The 17,251-nt window shown below is 42.6% G+C and overlaps 2 protein-coding genes across 4 annotated transcripts; both read right to left on the bottom strand.

Annotated features, from left to right (window-relative positions):
* Positions 1-239: 239 nt before the first annotated feature.
* Positions 240-10,483, bottom strand: LOC123990522 (eukaryotic translation initiation factor 5-like). Of its 3 annotated transcripts, none has more exons than XM_046291079.1 (12): positions 10,404-10,483; positions 9,895-10,125; positions 7,610-7,889; positions 6,694-6,775; positions 5,816-5,988; positions 3,573-3,684; positions 2,793-2,908; positions 2,242-2,403; positions 1,578-1,739; positions 1,255-1,419; positions 892-1,029; positions 240-586 (listed from the first exon to the last, which is right to left on the bottom strand). In XM_046291079.1, the coding sequence occupies exons 3-12, from the start codon at positions 7,679-7,681 to the stop codon at positions 488-490; spliced, it is 1,281 nt and encodes a 426-aa protein (XP_046147035.1). In that variant the 5' UTR covers positions 7,682-7,889; positions 9,895-10,125; positions 10,404-10,483; the 3' UTR covers positions 240-487. The 3 variants fall into 3 exon arrangements, with proteins under 3 accessions (XP_046147035.1, XP_046147036.1, XP_046147037.1); XM_046291080.1 differs by having other exon boundaries at positions 9,932-10,125; XM_046291081.1 differs by having other exon boundaries at positions 10,375-10,452.
* Positions 10,484-12,942: 2,459 nt separating this feature from the next.
* Positions 12,943-15,391, bottom strand: LOC123990521 (tripartite motif-containing protein 16-like). Its single transcript, XM_046291078.1, has one exon. The coding sequence runs from the start codon at positions 15,350-15,352 to the stop codon at positions 13,745-13,747; it is 1,608 nt and encodes a 535-aa protein (XP_046147034.1). The 5' UTR covers positions 15,353-15,391; the 3' UTR covers positions 12,943-13,744.
* Positions 15,392-17,251: the final 1,860 nt, after the last annotated feature.

The raw sequence follows: 17,251 nt of genomic DNA, 5'->3' as shown, positions 1-17,251 counted from the left end.
AAGGACTTCACAGCTCAAGATCATAACCTGAACTGTAAACTACAGTAGCAGCCATTTTATGCCACTATGCCCATACTCATCATATTGGTGTGATAACTACAGGCTTTGAAGAGGAAATGGCACCAGTCAAATTCATGGTCAGCTTTGGTCCTAAATTCAGTACGCCAATACCGGATCTCCCCTTGGAACCATGGGGGAAAAAAACTGAAACTGTTTAACTTCAGAAACGACAATCTATATGCAGCAAACATTCTTTAATTGATTGGAGAGGCAAAATACACAGAAAACAAATGCAGTGCATTTAGTGCTGTAGTATAAACCACAAAATACTCTCCACCCATATAGAAACATCACTCCATCTAGCGATCTTGATAAAACAGGCGCAAAGTAAATAGATTCATCTGGTAAAGCTGGAAGGTAAGTGGGGGGGGGGGGGGGCATGCAAAATTGATGTTCCAAAACTGGTCGGTGGAGTCTTGTTTTGTTTCTAGATGGCGTCGATGTCAAGGTCGTCCTCTTCCTCAGCGGGCTTCTCTGGTGTCACAGTCTCCACTTTCAGCTCGCGGGCAGAGGACGAGTAGACCACCTGGGAAAGCGATGTGGGGGGGTTGAGGAAAATGTTAATTGGGTGAAATCGAGACACTCATATCTCACCAGGATGCACAATAAACAGAACGGTTAGATAGAAATGTATTGAGTAGAAAAGACAAGCGCTCTGCCATGCAGAGTTGGGCATCATGTCAGCTCTACACCCATCTGAATAGATCCATAGACAGGGATCATTTGTGACGGGATCATTTGCATTTCAATGCCGTAACACCAAACCTACGTCTTTGTGTATGACGGGAATGACCGTCTTCAGGTAAATCAGCTGTAGCAACAAGTCATTACCTCCACGTTATCATCTTCCTCCTCATCCGCGCCGCTGCCCTCGCTCTCCTCTTCCGCCTCCTTAAGCCACTTGACGAAGGGCGCAGCCTTGGCGTGGATCTCTTTGGCCAGCTCTTTGGACACATACTTCTTGGACACCTGAGACACACAGGGTTGATGTGTTAAGAGGTAGCATGTGAGATGACTTGTAAGTCTCAGGTTCTAGTGTAGATTACCGGCTTTAAAAATATCTGTTTAATATGTAAAATATCTTGGATGAGACGTGTCTAACAAAATACATTCTCTCAAATGACACCGACCTAGATGAATAACAAAATGTTCCATCCTATTATCTCAGTTAACCCTGATTGTCATCCTAGTTACCTTCTCAGCCCAGGCCAGGATGACATCCTCCTCAAGCAGGTCAGCGTCGTACAGGTCTTTGAGGACGATGGGCACGCGGGGCAGAAGCTGGGCCTGGTGCAGTTTCACCAGACACTCAAAGCCCCCCAGGAGGTACTTCTGGGCCTTCTTGTTGTTGTGGGTAAACTGGACACCAGAGAAGAGATTGAGCAAAAATCTATTGCCACAATTTTTGTTGAGGTTATGCCAAACAATTAGTGTGACAGAACTGACCATTTTGAGTTACGGCACAGAGCTAAGAGACGAAGGAGCCAGAACGGACAGGAAAGCGAAGTGGGACTCACTCTGAGGAAGTGTCGTTTGTACTTCTTGATCTGGTCGCGGATGTTCTCGTCCATCAGCAGCTCTGTCAGGATCAGCGGGGCCGTGTCCTTCACGTCTAGACGCTCCGCCTCCGCCAGGATCTCTTTATCAGAGGAGTCAACGGCACCATCCTCCTTCTTTTGCTATGGAGGGAGTGACAAGAGGTGAGAGCCACCCAGAGACATCTCACAAACAGTTCCAAGGACCACCTCATTTTTTTATTCATTCTTATACAACTGATAAGAGTCAAATGTATTTTTAAATCAACGGAGACCTGTCCCAAAGGCAGTAACAATGGTGCATTTGCACTCTGCTTAGTGCATGTTTATTTCACAGACAAAACAACCATAATACCTGGATGTAGCAAACAGTCTCTGGGATGAGAATAGTCTCGAGTTTATAGGCGGAACACAAGACTTGGATGAGCGAGGCACCCCGTCACCTCCGTAACACTCCTAAGGTCCCTACTGTGACCGCAGTAAATAGAATTGGTACGACACGAGCAGAGGCAAATCTGAACTACAGCAGTGGGGGGTTGTTTCCATGCAAGGGAGCAATAAGCAAGGCAGAGCGTGTTGAGTTGACAGGGCCCCAGGTAAAAACAGAAATGGGGTTGTTTCTGGACAGGGTCCTCCTGAGTCTGACCTTGACAAAGTTGTAGAAGAGGTTGACCCTCTCTTCCAGGGGTTTCTCCAAGTCCTCGCTGAGAGTCAGGTTCTTAGCATGCGCGCTGATCTCCTCCATCCGGCGCTGCTGGGCCTCCTCTGTAGTCTCTTCCCCCCAGTCCTGGTCATCATCGTCACCGTCCTACAGCAAAGCCATCACATTTCATTTATACAGTGCTTTTGAAAATAAGACGGTCAGCACTACACAGTGGAAACTGTTCCCATGAGGCTGTACGCTACAGAGAAACAAGAACAAGGAGAGAATGGAGAAGGGTTGCATTTAATTCCAGAAAGCTGTCCATTCAATACCCTTCATGGATCGAAGACAACTAGACAAGAAAGAAAAAAACTCTACCTAGACCCTAGAAAACATCTCTACCTAGATTCTGCTTTAACCTATCCAGTTCTATCAGAAGTGTGAAGGATGATACTGAAACTTCTCCAGGTCAAGGTAAATCAAGCATCCCTCAGGTTTCTGCCGATGCTTTGAGGTCTGGCTGGCCACTGAGGCGATGAAGTGCTGGTACTCACCACAGCATCAGGGGCATCTATGTCGTTGTGGTTGGAGGCTTCTCCATCACTGGAGCCGTTCTCCTTGTCCTTCTTCTTGCTCTTCTTCTCCTTCTTCTTGACAGACCCAGTGTCCTCTATTTGCAGAGAGAGAGGGCGGTAAGTCAGGACAGACAACTTATAATTTCTCGATGCCTTGTGTTTCTGACATTTACCCGACTGGAGAATGGTTCTTTAGTGTAATAAATTCAACAAACATACAGCCTTGGATGACTTGAGACAGTGCCAAGAAGTGCTGTGAAAACAGGTGCCACAGCAGACACTGCCCTCTGAGGATACTGCAATGCTCACTGCTGCTCATCTTTGACTCATGACAATGACTCATGTAAAAAAACAAAAAAAGGTGCATTGCGTAAGATTTCAGCAGGAAAATACCACCAAACATGACTCATCTAGGTGCCTTAAGTTTCTTGTGACCCATCAGACAAACTAATCCTGTGCCTAGTAGCAAAACAATAGCTGTGTTCACATGTGCTTTAAAAAATGAAGGCCATAGCATGTCTGGCATTGTTTTTAAACCAAGCCCACATTGAACAAGCCTCAGCCTGAACAACCCTGTACAGTACATTCTGAAATTTCCAGATTTTCAGAAAACAAATTAACAGAATTTCCAGAATGGCAATGCTGGGAGAGTATGCATGTCTGACAAAGCAGTGTTCCTGAAAGCGCTAAATAAGAATTAATATTTTCCCCAAAGAGTCGTAGCTTCCGTCAGACAGCATTGGAACACGTCTGGCTCACCTGGTGGGTTCCTGAGGATGAACGTGCAGAGCTTGTGTCGCGTGTCCAGCATACCCCTGTAGCCGCAGGCCTTGCAGGAGTTCCCGATGGTTTGTTTCTTGGCGTTGATGTGCTGAAGGACAGAGAAAGAATACATTCTTCAGTATGGTCTTATTAGTACTCACGTCTCATATCCTAAGCGGTAGCCAAAGCAACAATTAGCTACGAGAAAAAAAGAAAAAGCCAATCTTGTTAAGTTGGGTAGCAAAAAAATATGCAGATGTGTGCATAACGTACGCAGGATGGCCAGTTTGAGAAGCTAATTGTGTTCTTGCTGTTAACACCTTTATGACCCAATATTCTGTTTAACATCATCCCTGAAAAGAATGGTGCTCAAGTACCATTGCTCTATGGGCCAGCTGCACAGACCTAGATCAAGCATGGCCTGGGACAACAAACAAAAAAGGTCTATGCAACCACCCCAAAATATACCAAGATTTTGGGGGGCTTGATAATTGAGCAGACAGCTAACGACATTGTTCTAGACAGTGTAATACAGTATGATGTCTCGGTCGGCAAACACTGTCCTCTACTATAGTGCTTGAGGGCAAGGCCTACTGTAGAAAACCAATGAATAATGCAAGCGGTTCGTTCCTGTTCTTAGAATAGACTGCATTCACTCCATTCCAAAGGGACAGTCTGTGACAGGCGTATGAATAAGCCCAGTGTGGCCAGGAAAGATGTGCACGGATCCTGTGTCAGTTCATGATGGGTTTAGGGGGAATGGAGACTTCGCTAGTAACATTATTCTCAACATCTGAACCTAATCGAGCATCTGATGCAAGATTTTAGTTCTCAGTTTTCGAGATGAATCAAAGTTCATCTGACCTATTCTATACATTGCCATGGGGAATGTTTCAGGCCCTGATGAACAAGCACCTTGCCACCTCCACAGACACGTAAGGTGTCAGCAAGCCACAGACTGACTGCAGCTTCCTGAGCCCCACGGAGAGATCATGCGACACCTCCAGGAAGTTCCTGGATCACTGCAGTGCAGGGGCGTAGGGGACGGAAAAACACACCACCACTTTGGGGAAACACTGATTTTCTATCAAATTAGGGTCATCCATTGACCAGTATAGCTTGTCTATCTAATTCTGTGCTAATCCTCTATGAGGACAACTTAAACATATTATAGGAGATATGCATCTATCAAACAGCAGGTTTAGAACCTGACAATTCAGTATCAATACATTGGATTTCTAGTCAGCTCTGACATAAGAACCCCTGCCAACTAAACGGTGTCAGCCAGCCACAGTTAAACGCTGAAAGCTGTGGAATGAGTCACTGTGCACATTCCTTCCGGTCATCTGTAACAGCACTGGAGTTCTCTCGGGAAAGCATCTGTGCATCGACTCGTGAAGCAGGCCCTGCCTAGACATGCCCCGCTGCAGAACAGATCCCCCATGGCTGCGCAGACCAGTGACAGTGCTGACCTAATTACAATAGAAACCTGTCCTGTCAGCAAAAACGCAACAGAGGGGTGTGGTGGGACCATCGAGTTCCCCCCTCCCTCCCTGTTGGGATAACACAACAGAGGGGTGTGGTGGGACCATCGAGTTCCCCCCTCCCTCCCTGTTGGGATAACACAACAGAGGGGTGTGGTGGGACCATCGAGTTCCCCCCTCCCTCCCTGTTGGGATAACACAACAGAGGGGTGTGGTGGGACCATCGAGTTCCCCCCTTCCTCCCTGTTGGGATAACACAACAGAGGGGTGTGGTGGGACCATCGAGTTCCCCCCTCCCTCCCTGTTGGGACAACACAACACAGAGGGGTGTGGTGGGACCATCGAGTTCCCCCCCTCCTCTGTTGGGGCAACACAACACAGAGGGGTGTGGTGGGACCATCGAGTTCCCCCCCTCCCCTGTTGGGGCAACACAACACAGAGGATACCAAGTCCAGCAGAAAGGGCTGTTTGGATGACGAAGAAAAAAAGCAAATACCAAAAAGGAAGCTCCAGCATGTCACACTGCACCTGCAAAACAGTGGATTTGGTATCTAAAAGGAAGGGAGCTCGGTCAGTTCTGGTTGGATCTAGGAAAAGAGTACGGCCAAAAGCTCAAATGGAGTGATAGTGAAGTGCGTGCGTGCCCCCCCCCCCCCTTCCTTCATTCATTCATTTGAAGGCAGAGGGTGGGTCAGTTTCAATTAGGTCTTTCCCAGGATCTGACAAATGCGAGGAAAAGCTTTCCAGACTATTTACCAGGTCAGTTTCGGGATTGTCACATTCGGGACACAGCACAAACTTGCGGATGAATCCGTCCAGCATGTCCTGCAGCTTGTTCGCTTCGTGCGACCCATTGACGATGAAGCGGTCGTTCTTGGCGTCAAACTGGGTCTGGGCACCCAACTCACAACCAAAGAACTTGGTGGGATCTGGATAAGGAGAACAATAAATAAAGTGTCAGTTTACTTTGTCCAAATATGATCAGATTAAAGCTTTTACTTTCCTCATAGGTTGGAGAGCTTGCCTTATTGCATTTTGTGCTGACATTCATAGCCTCACTCTTTCCCACAGATGAAAGGTGTTCCAACATATTGCCATGTCAAAATGAGTCCACATCCCACAACATCAGTTGTGTAGATCGGCCACATCCCACAATCCAAAATGAATGGAAAAGATAAGCAGCATTTAACTTCCAGATTTGCTGTGCTCATCTTATCCATTCATTTTGTGTTGATGCATAGGCCTATAGCCCAATCTAACACACACCATATCGTGGGACCTGGACTCATCTTGATGTCAGGACTATATCCAAAAAAACATCCAATAAACTTTAAATGTGGAGTGCGATGTCCCCTTTTAACCTATCGTTAGAGGACTGGGCACAACGTAGGGAACAGAGAGAGGCATTTACAAGTACTAAAAACTATTCACAACCTTGTGAAATAGATGTCAATCTAGTCGGTCAGACCATTGCCCAAAAGGCTGGGGTGTGTTCAGCAGGACAATGTTGTGGAACATTCAGATAGAAAATGGCCTGTTATAAATAAACATGGCATTTCTACTTGCAAAGTTGGACAACATTTGGCTACTGAAGGTGTCCCTTGGAACGGAGGTGGTGGGGGGGGTATACTTACAGGTGGGAGGCCTATTCAGAGACTTGGCAACGTCAGTCATGTTGACTATAACAGTCTTTATACCATTCCCCTTGCCTTCCACCTGGAGGATGAGACATGAGAAACAACATTTGTTTAAGACATTTTTTTATTTTACCTTTATTTAACTAGGTAAGTCAGTTAAGAACAAATTCTTATTTTCAATGGCGGCCTAAGAACAGTGGGTTAACTGTCTTGTTCAGGGGCAGAACGAAAGATTTTTACTTCATCAGCTCAGGGATTTGATCTCGCAACTTTTCGGTTACTAGATCCAACGCTCTAACCACTAGGCTACCTGCCGCCCCTTCCAACTGGATCACATTCTGACAGCGTAAAATCCCTTTCAATCAAGATGCTCCTCACGTGTGAGGGGACATTTACATAACATTTTGTAAATGTAACCTTTTTATTTAACTAAGCAAGTCAGTTAAGAACAAATTCTTATTATCAATGGCGGCCTAAACTGGCCAAACCCAGACAACGCTGGGCCAATTAAGCGTCGCCTTATGGGACTCCCAATCATGGCCGAATGTGATGCAGCCTGAAATGCTGTCTTTCAGAGGAAATCTCCTTCTGTGACTTAAGAACAAGTTAACCTGCTGTTAAGCTATGTGTGGCCTTGTTCTCTTGCCTCGAGCACTGAAATGGATTGTTTAGGTTTCTATCATATTGATTTCCTTTATTTCATTGCGGGGAAAAATGGGAATGAAGCCTTGACTATTTGGACATCCCTAGGACACTGGACTAGTTGTGCTCTGGTCACTGACCAAACCCTCATGGGAACAACTAAACTGTTCCAAGGTAGACATTTCCCCTAACCACAGGTCTAGAATCAGATCCTGACCTCCAAACCATTAGGGTTGACAGTGACTCCAGTCAACTATGACTCCGTACTCACCTTGGCGATTATACGGGGCATCTTGTATCGGTAGAACTGATCCAACACGCTGCGGTTGACGTTGACGGACATGATGGCTGGCCGCAGGCTTTATCAGTATGATAGAAAGATCTTGGACTGCAAATTTTTGGTATCCTCTGTCTGGCGAAGATGGGATGACATAAACGACTGGAAGAGGGTTCGGGCTCGGACATGAAAAAGGTCTTGCCAATGAGGCTGCAAGCTCCGCGCTTGTAGGTTAAGTTCACCCCACACAGGTTCCAACAGCTGCGCAACAGCTCTGAGAAGAGGGGGGGGGAAGACTGTTGATCAGTGGAAGACATCACAGCAAAGAATGAATGTTAATATAAAGTATGAATGTACCCTGCTATCTTGTGAGACCGGTACAAGACATGTTTTCCTATTGGCTTCCCACCCTTGCCCCATGGTCACTTATCTGTGGTGAACACCTGCCAAAAGGCGTACCCTCAACTGTATGTTTTTGCGCGATATTCCAAATGACTATTGCAAGAATATATTTTTTATATATGAGCATTTAGGTCCGCTTGTTTCCATATCTTTTTGGTCTCGTCTCCTCTGCGCCTTCCCATTTACACCAGAGATCTGTATATAATGACGAGATGCTTACGTCTCCGCCCTAACAATTGGAGTCATTGTCCCAAAGACAAGCGACAATAGAAACTTATGGGGCTTATTTAGGACAGACTTCAGCGAGTGAAACCTCTTGCATCGCATCTTCTTCCACACACAAACTCACATTAAAAAGATATCACTTCTACCTCACTACTTGCAAGAGGTTTGGTCCAACAGACAAAAATATAAAGATTTGTCAAAATGGACACATTTTACTGTAAAAGAGAAGTTAACCTTCCTTCTAACAATACTCTTATTGTGTCTCAACTCATCAATTAGCGCACAGAGCAGACACTACAAAAATGAACATTGATTCTGGAAAATGCTCAGTTTGTCACACCTGGCATTGCGGTACCACATACTACTAGCAGCATTTTAACCCAAGACCATTGTGCTAGCTGTCTAGTCAGTGATTTATAAAAGATGTCCAATAAGCATTAAAAAAAAAAACAAGGAACTGGCGGCACCTTATTCTGAGAAAGGTAGGCCACTTGATTTCAACATCTGAACAAAGTGAAGAGGCTGTTCAAACAGTTGGAGACAGAAGGGTGCGTTTACAACAATTCCACAGTTCTTCCTTGTCAGCTTGCAAATAGATCCAACTTGGTTCAACTTGAAATATAAAAGATTATCTGGCTACTCGCTAGCATGTAGGCTTGTGGTGAGAGTGTTTTGAAACCCGTGCTCATAACATTTACATTTACATTTAAGTCATTTAGCAGACGCTCTTATCCAGAGCGACTTACAACGCACAATACAAGAAGTTATTCATTAGTTCTGGTTAAATTAACAAAACTAGGGCATTTTAATAGAAAGACTTGAATGCCAGATCTGTTTTTTTGCCATCAGTTTACAAATTGGATAAAATTATCAAATTAATGAGTCCTGTGGAAGGCTTATATTTATCCTTGGTATAATTGCACAAGCCCTGAATTCATTACATTATTGCTGACTGTTTGTAATTAAGTTTAATAGTAGAACGCTTATTTATTGAAATAAATACATTGTGAATCGCCCCGAAGAGTGAAAAAATAAAGAAAAGAAGAGTAGATCTTTAGGCCATATCGCCCGCCGTAGGTTATATCCCATCATTTTGGATAGTACTGAAGTAGCCATTACTTTTTTTTGTTTTTACGTGAAAGGTACGAATATCTTGTTTTAAGATTCTTCTTCCAAAAAAAAACAATGTACAAATTAATTTGGAAAGGCATAACTGGCCTACTAACAGTAGTATCATATGGTTAGCTATGCCATTGTAGCTTGCCAACACTAACCATTGGAAAATGCACACATCTATTACTCAAACATATGGCATATGAATCATATAACATACGTGCACTACAGTGGGTTTCAATATAAACCTAACACGTCAATTCCACCATTGGTACGAAAAGATCATGTTCGCTATATTGGCCATTTTATCAATATTAAATCATGGCACATGTAATAGGCAATAATGGGGTTTGAGAAGCAAACCAGGCCTCGGTTGAGCAATGTGCTGCAGAGTGCGTCATTCAGAGGAAAAGCACGCGAGGGGAGGAAGACGCCATCTTGGTCCACCTAGGAGGCGCATTCACCGCAAGAACATGCTGTAAATAAATGCAGCACGAAATGCCACACAGTAATTAAAGTATAATTGAGTTTAAAAATACCTTTCCCATCCGTCGCTCCTGTCGTCCGGGTACTCACCGTTTTCGCAAAACAAAGACATAAACACACCGCTGGTCGCCCAGAGACGCAATAAAGTGTTGTGTGGATGAGCAGTAACGTTAGGGTTGTGGAGACCAAGCCGCACTGCAACAGTGCCGAAAGAGCAGTCCGACCTTACGGTGGAGGGTACTAGAGCCCGCAGAGAAAACTCGAGACGCCCAAAAATGGGGTATCTGGAATAAACCAAAAAGGGACACTCAAAATCAGTACAAAATGACAGGTGTCAGCTTATAGTAATAACTAGTTAACATTAGCCAATGACTATAACATATGGAAGCCACAGAAACGTTAACTAACCTAGTTATAGTTGGCCAATTTTTTTTTTATACAAGTTGATCTGCTCTGTTACACTTGAATATTTGCTGAATAATTAACATAAAAATATATATATATATTTTTTAAAGGTCATCTAGCTTAGTCACCATTGCTCTTCAAACTTGCTTCGACTCACCTCCAGAACGTTCTCAGTCGGTTCTTGCAACGCCACTGTAATGTAGCTGTCAACGTAGCTGTCAATCTACACCAGCTCCGTCACTTACTTACGCCCATTTTGTACGACGTCACTTAAAATGGCAACTTCTTACTCGTTTATTTTGGTGCCAATCATTGTTGGCTGAGACGCAATCTCACGAGCTCGCGACAGTAAAATTGATGGGGAAAAATAAATGAATGAAAAATGAGGACACTTGTTCAATTGGATGAGATCCCTACATTTTGAGGACAGGTTCATTTATATTATGCGGTGGCTTTTCTGTCTCCAGAAAATATCAGTTCTTATTGTAAAATGTGGATTCCAACAGGCTTTACATATAATGGCAGGTGTCCTTTACCTTAAAAACGTCAAAATATGCACACCAAAAAGGAATTTTATACATTTTAAACACCTTTTTGTCACTGGATGTAGGCGTTTTTGCCATGTCCCCAGGTGTTATTTATCAAATCAAATCAAATGTATTTATATAGCCCTTCGTACATCAGCTGTTATCTCAAAGTGCTGTACAGAAACCCAGCCTAAAACCCCAAACAGCAAGCAATGCAGGTGTAGAAGCACGGTGGCTAGGAAAAACTCCCTAGAAAGGCCAAAACCTAGGAAGAAACCTAGAGAGGAACCAGGCTATGTGGGGTGGCCAGTCCTCTTCTGGCTGTGCCGGGTGGAGATTATAACAGAACAATTGATCAACTTCCACAAGAAATATACAATCAAATAATCAAAGTTTAAAAAATATTTCTTAATTGTTTTTAGTCCTATTTAAAGTATCTTTCATAAATAACGTTTTTTTCCTCATCATTATTGTGTTTATTATTTTTATTTGAGATTTTCTGTGTGTCCCTGATATCCCTTTCCACCCTGTTGGCTTGTTGTAATTCTACATTTAAGAAAACAACCCCTTGTGGCAATGACAGCACATTCAGGAAGTGTCATAATGTCTTTGGTGGGAAAGCTAGGGTGCAAAGCTCAATACAAATGAACTCTCAGTTGTATCTATTTGTCATGTAGTTAGTCTGTATGTCTCTCTCATAAATGTCCATCCTGTTAGGCAAAAAATAATAATAATAATCTAGATGTTAAAATATGTTTGATAGAGAAGTTTAAATCCTGTTCCAGTGTTCAATGTTTTACGAGGTCAGTCTTGCTCACTCACATAGCTATGGCTAATTTATGCTCAAAATGTCCACCATGTTAGGTTCATGCACCTAACAAATTGGAAAATGCACCAAAAATGTGTTTATAGTGCCTGAGCTCGACCAATTATGTTTTTCTGAAAATCAAGCATGTCATTTTTCTGATAGAATACTAAAAAAAAAGACAGTATCATTCATTCCTACACCTAAGAGTTTTTAGCTTCGATGCACCTAAGAGTTTTTACACTGTTTTTACATTGTGCTGGACTCTGTAAAAACACTGTAAAAACTCTCTTAGTTGCTTTGAAGCTAGGAGAGAGCATGCACATGTTAAAGTATAACATATGAGAGAGTGCTTACGCGGTGGCTCAGTTACTTTTTAAAAACTGTATGTAAACTGCAATACATCTCTTTGTGGTGGCACGTATAATGGTCAGTCGGCCTGGGCAGAGAGGGCTGCATACAGGCCGAAGTCTCTGGACGTGTTTTCAGCCACTGTAGTAAAAAACAAAAACAGCTCTGAGGCCAGGGGACAGATTGCTAAAGCATGTGGAATGCTGGTCTGAATAGAGTGGGCCACTGGCAACCTTTCTGGATTACCTGTGGAATTATTGTTGGGGGTGGAGAGTGGTGGCTGAGTTGTTGTTGACCACTGAAATCTGGGGCAACCTAGTTCAACAGTGAGCGAAGCATTTAACCCTTACTGACCACCAAAATTAAGATTATAGCCTCCCTCATGTGTAGTGTATATAAGAATAATATGCTATGCTTCATAGATACTATTCATCTTACTTCCTTTTCAGGGTACAGTATACCCACAGGCACAGTCCACACCACAGCTTTGTTGACAGGACCTGGTTCACTTTGAAAATATTACTGAGTGTGGTGCTCAGTTATGCCATTGTGCACTTTAACAAAAAAATATTGCCTGTTCAACAACATGTTGGCGGAATCGTCTGGCGAACACCCCACCAAGTCAAGCATTCACACCGTGCCATCATGTGAGCTTAATTTAAATTTCAAACTGTTCCACAATCCACAGTGGTTGGGTTCAGCAACTTCACTAAAAAGCAAACTGGGGTCATTCATTTGATTGCATGCTGCTGCTGGCTCTATGGAAAAAAAAGCTGACTTGACTACTTTTAAAACCTGCCAGACGTACGGTTCATCTACTCTATGCCAACCAGATCCTCCCTTCAGGGTTGGAATTGGTGTGACATCAGTTTAACCTTTCACCTCACCTCATGTCAGAAATAGACTTGCAACCCAAAATGGAAACTCAAGAGTGTGAAGGCAAAGCGACACTCAAAAGATGAACAGCTGGGACAATCAAATGAGATTTCAATTAACTTGACAAAATCAAACTGTGAATAGTAATAAACACGTTTTATTTGGCTAATGGATTGAAAACAATGAAGAAAGTCAGTCTTTCCAATTGATAGCTATATAGGTACATGTCAAATCTGTATGATTTACAAGAATACATTTGTCAGGCCACACCCCTATGCAAATTAATTGGTTCGTAATGGCCACATTCGAGCTAAAAATCTTATATTTATCTACTCCTTGCACTATAGATGCTGTATGCTATTGTCTACCATCTACAACAACAACATCTTCTTTCACTAAAATTAAAAATACTTTTACTAACATAGCTTACATAGATTTTACTTATATTAAAGAAAAGAAATCAGACCTATCCATACTAGGCTATTATTAAACTGCTTCAGTTTCTGCTCATCTTAAATTCTACATCTAACACACCTCCTACTTCCATAACACATATTTGTTGACGGCTGAAGCAAGCACACACATTTTCTTTAGGACATTTAACCTTTCTAGTTGTAATGTATATATATTTTTCAGATCATTACATATGTAGGATCTTAATTTGATCCCTCTGTTGCAGGATAACTTTCCTGCAATGGAGGGAATTTAACTTGCAGTTTAAAAAGGCTTCTGAAGTTTGAAATTTCCACTTTGAAATTTCAGACTTGATTTTCCCTTACGAAAAATTGATCAACCCTGAACAAAAATCTCCATTATGTACTCTCCATAAAAATTATAATTTCCTGTTGCTGAAGTTTTTTTTCTTCCTGATGTAGCAAACTGGGCTCAAATTAAGATCCTACATCTGTATGCAATTACTGTAATCATGTCTACATATAGTCATATCAAAGTTCCTTTCTGTGTCAATGAAAGTATCTTAACAGATGGTCCAAAACCAAAATGGATCCCATGCTGAAATCCAAGCCCAGGATAGAGGGGCTGAGTGAATTTGGTCTGGACTCTGTGGAGGAGGATCATTGTATCAGAGACGTTGTAAAAGGACAGAGTCCCTGCCTTGTGGTCTAGGTACACTCCTACTCTGGAGGAGTAGGGGACACGTATGGCAGTCTTTTTATCATTGTGGTAGAAAGAACAGCCCGAGTGAGAGCAGATTAAACACCAGGATTGATCATTCTGTCCAAACAAACACTCCTCTCTGCATTTCCTGCTGATGCCTTTATATGAGACAGCTATATAAACCCCAAACCCTCTCCACTCAACCTCCCAGTAGCAGGCTCCAGACAGACCCTTGCTACATAGAACCTGTGGGTGTGAGGTAAATCTGTCTGGATGGTCAGGATAGGACTGGAAACTAGAACTCCATGTCACCTTTCTGTTCCCCTCATATAGACACATACGGTTATGTACTGTGTTGGGATCCAATGTAAGGTGATCCAGTCCAGGTACTTTGGTCATTTCCTTCTTAAATACATCTTCTAGTTGCTTTTTCAGCCCAGAGAGTAATGTCTTTACACCCTCAAAGGAGATGCTTTGGTTGACGGTGATGATCTCAGATCCAAGAGGGTCAGAGAGAGATTGGAAACTCTGGAGGAAATGGATATGATCCTCTGTGTTTGAGAGCTGCTCCAACTCAGCGTCTCTTCTCCTCAACTCAGCGACCTCCTGCTTCAATTGCTCCAGGAGTTCTTCAGCCAGAATCACTTCCATCTTCTCCTGGGCTCTGATCAACTCCTTCACCTTAGAGCAACTTCGTTCAATGGAGCGCATCAGCTCAGTAAATATCCTCTCAGTGTCCTCTATCGCTGCCTGAACAGAGAACTTGAGTGACTTCATAGACTGTCTCACCTCCTGCATCTCCTTCTCTCTCTTCTGGATTCTCTGCTGGGATTTCTGCATTTTGGTCTCCAACTGCCTTTGTTTCACAGTCCTTTCTGCTGCAACTGAGACTGTATTGTGGCCTTTATGTTCATCTAATAAACACTGATAACAGATACACTGCTGATGGGTGCGGCAGTAAACCTCTAACAGTTTGTCATGACGAGAGCAGATCTTCTCTTGTAGTTGTGTGGAGGCTTTGATCAGCTTGTGCTTCTTGAAAGCAGGAGATTCATGATGAGGCTGGAGGTGAGTCTCACAGTAAGAGGCCAGACACCCCAGACAGGACATGACGGCTTTGAGTTTTCTCCCAGTGCAGAAGTCACACTCCACATCTCCAGATCCAGCATAATAGTGAACTGGAGAAGCAACTTCAAGTCTTTCCTTCAGTTTTTCCACTAATTCAGCCAGCAGAGTGTTTTTCCTCAGAACTGGTCGAGGAAAAAAGCTTTCCTTGCACAGTGGGCAGCTGTAGACACCCTTCTGATTATCCTGATCCCAGTAACCTTTCATACAGCCCATGCAGTAGCTGTGCCCACAGGGAATAGTCACTGGATCCTTCTGTGTATCCAGACAAATCGAACAACTGATCGAGTCCATAGCTTCTGCCATTTTGCCGCACTCACTTCCTGGTTCTGTGTGTGAGCATGTGCACTCTGAACCTCTAGAGGGTGTGGTGTTGGATAGAGGCCAAGAAGAGATTAGCTCTGATTGGAGAGACAAAATTCCACACCCCTTATAATACATTCAAAATGTCTTCTTCTTATCTCTGGTAACAGAATAAATGTTTTATTATTTTAAGCAAATACAGTACATCTTAGTTAGGGTGCTGAGTCAAGGCCTCAGACCTAAGTCAACTAATGTCCCAGGTATGTAAGCTACTTTTGTAAGGGATCTCGTCGTCCTCTTCTGAGGAGGAGAAGCGAGAAGGATCGGAGGACCAAAACGCAGCGTGGTAAGTGTCCATAATGTTTATTTTAAAACATAAACTGAACACTATGAAATACAAAACAATAAACGTGAAATGAACGAAACAGTCCCGTGTGGCAACAAACACTGACACGGAAGACAAACACCCACAACTCAAAAGTGAAACCCAGGCTACCTAAGTATGATTCTCAATCAGGGACAACAATTGACAGCTGCCTCTGATTGAGAACCATACTAGGCCGAACTCAATAACCAACATAGAAAAACAAACATAGACTGCCCACCCCAACTCATACTAAAACAAAGACAAAAACAAAGGAACTAAGGTCAGAACGTGACAACTTTTCAGCTGACTTTGGGATTCAGCTGAGGCCTAGAACTTAGCGAATGATTTGTACCAAATACAATGCTCTTAGTTTTAGAGATGTTTAGGACCAGTTTATTACTGGCCACCCATTCCAAAACAGACAGCAATTCTTCAGGGTTTCAGCGACTTCATTAGTTGTGGTTGCTGACACATATAGGGTTGAATCATCAGCATACATGGACACACAGGCTTTGTTTAATGCTAGTGGCAGGTCATGGGTAAAAATAGAAAAGAGTATGTATTTGTATACATAAAAGCCCGAAAACAATATTCGGATGTTATAACATTATAATCGATAGACATTTTTATCATAGTTTCAATAAATTCCAAAAGAACAACAAAAAATACCGTACTATAACAGCCCAAATAATATTATGCAAATGGCTTTAGTTATTGGTCAACATGGCATGTTCACAATAGAATTGAAGGCTATTTGTAGAATAATGTTACAAGAAATCAAAATGATTACACTCAAAATATAAGCCTACTCCTTTTCAAATTATAACCACTAGGGGGAGCAGAGTTTAAAATATGAAATCTATGAACGTGTCTCGGAATGATCTGTTCACTGAGAACCTTTAAACAAAGCAATGTAAATTAAATTATAATTTGACATTTCTTTTTCATATAGTCATGTTCTATACATATCTGTCACAATCCATCATCTGCTGTTGCTAAATCCATCTATCAAGAGAAAGCCTTTAATGAACATTTAGCGAAATACTAATTTGACATGTTGTTATTCATTAGGTTTAGTCTGGAAATGCTTGAGCTGAGGTAATGGAAATGTCAGCATTGCTGTACAAAATCACATAAGTCTGCCAGTCCTTTCACCTCTATAAGCAATCATCACAGTCATAAGAACGCATTTCCCTCAACATCATCAACTACAAGAACACATTTCCTTTTTCACAATATGTTCACCCCCCCCCCCCCCCCCCCAGAGTCTCATCTGAGAAATCATTCTGTTGAGTGAGTTCTCTTTATAGGGCTATTGTCATTTCTATTTCCTAGTTTTGATTAAATCATATAAGTAGACAAATACGTTTTATCCCCAGAATTTACCCACAGCTTCACAGAGGAAGGAGATTTCTTCTATTGGTCTGTACTATGTTTCCCATCATTCTAATGGTAGGTATTGTATTGAAATGTTGTGATACAAAGTCACTAATGTAATTTTGGCTTGATCATTATCAAGGTTTCCCAAACTCAGT

Source organism: Oncorhynchus gorbuscha, linkage group LG12 (genome assembly GCF_021184085.1).
Source record: "Oncorhynchus gorbuscha isolate QuinsamMale2020 ecotype Even-year linkage group LG12, OgorEven_v1.0, whole genome shotgun sequence".
Classification (NCBI taxonomy): Eukaryota; Metazoa; Chordata; class Actinopteri; order Salmoniformes; family Salmonidae; genus Oncorhynchus; species Oncorhynchus gorbuscha.
This window is presented reverse-complemented; position numbering and strand designations above follow the sequence as displayed.

What these genes read in the sequence shown, in the direction of transcription:
- LOC123990521 (XM_046291078.1), bottom strand. Translation starts at nt 15,352, where the DNA reads ATGGCAGAAGCTATGGACTCGATCAGTTGTTCGATTTGTCTGGATACA.
- LOC123990522 (XM_046291079.1), bottom strand. Translation starts at nt 7,681, where the DNA reads ATGTCCGTCAACGTCAACCGCAGCGTGTTGGATCAGTTCTACCGATAC. An exon ending in CATCCTCAGGAACCCACCAG is followed by an intron (nt 2,909 to 3,572) that starts GTGAGCCAGACG and finishes CTCTGCAAATAG; the next exon opens with AGGACACTGGGTCTGTCAAG. An exon ending in ACAAACGACACTTCCTCAGA is followed by an intron (nt 1,420 to 1,577) that starts GTGAGTCCCACT and finishes TCTGGTGTCCAG; the next exon opens with TTTACCCACAACAACAAGAA.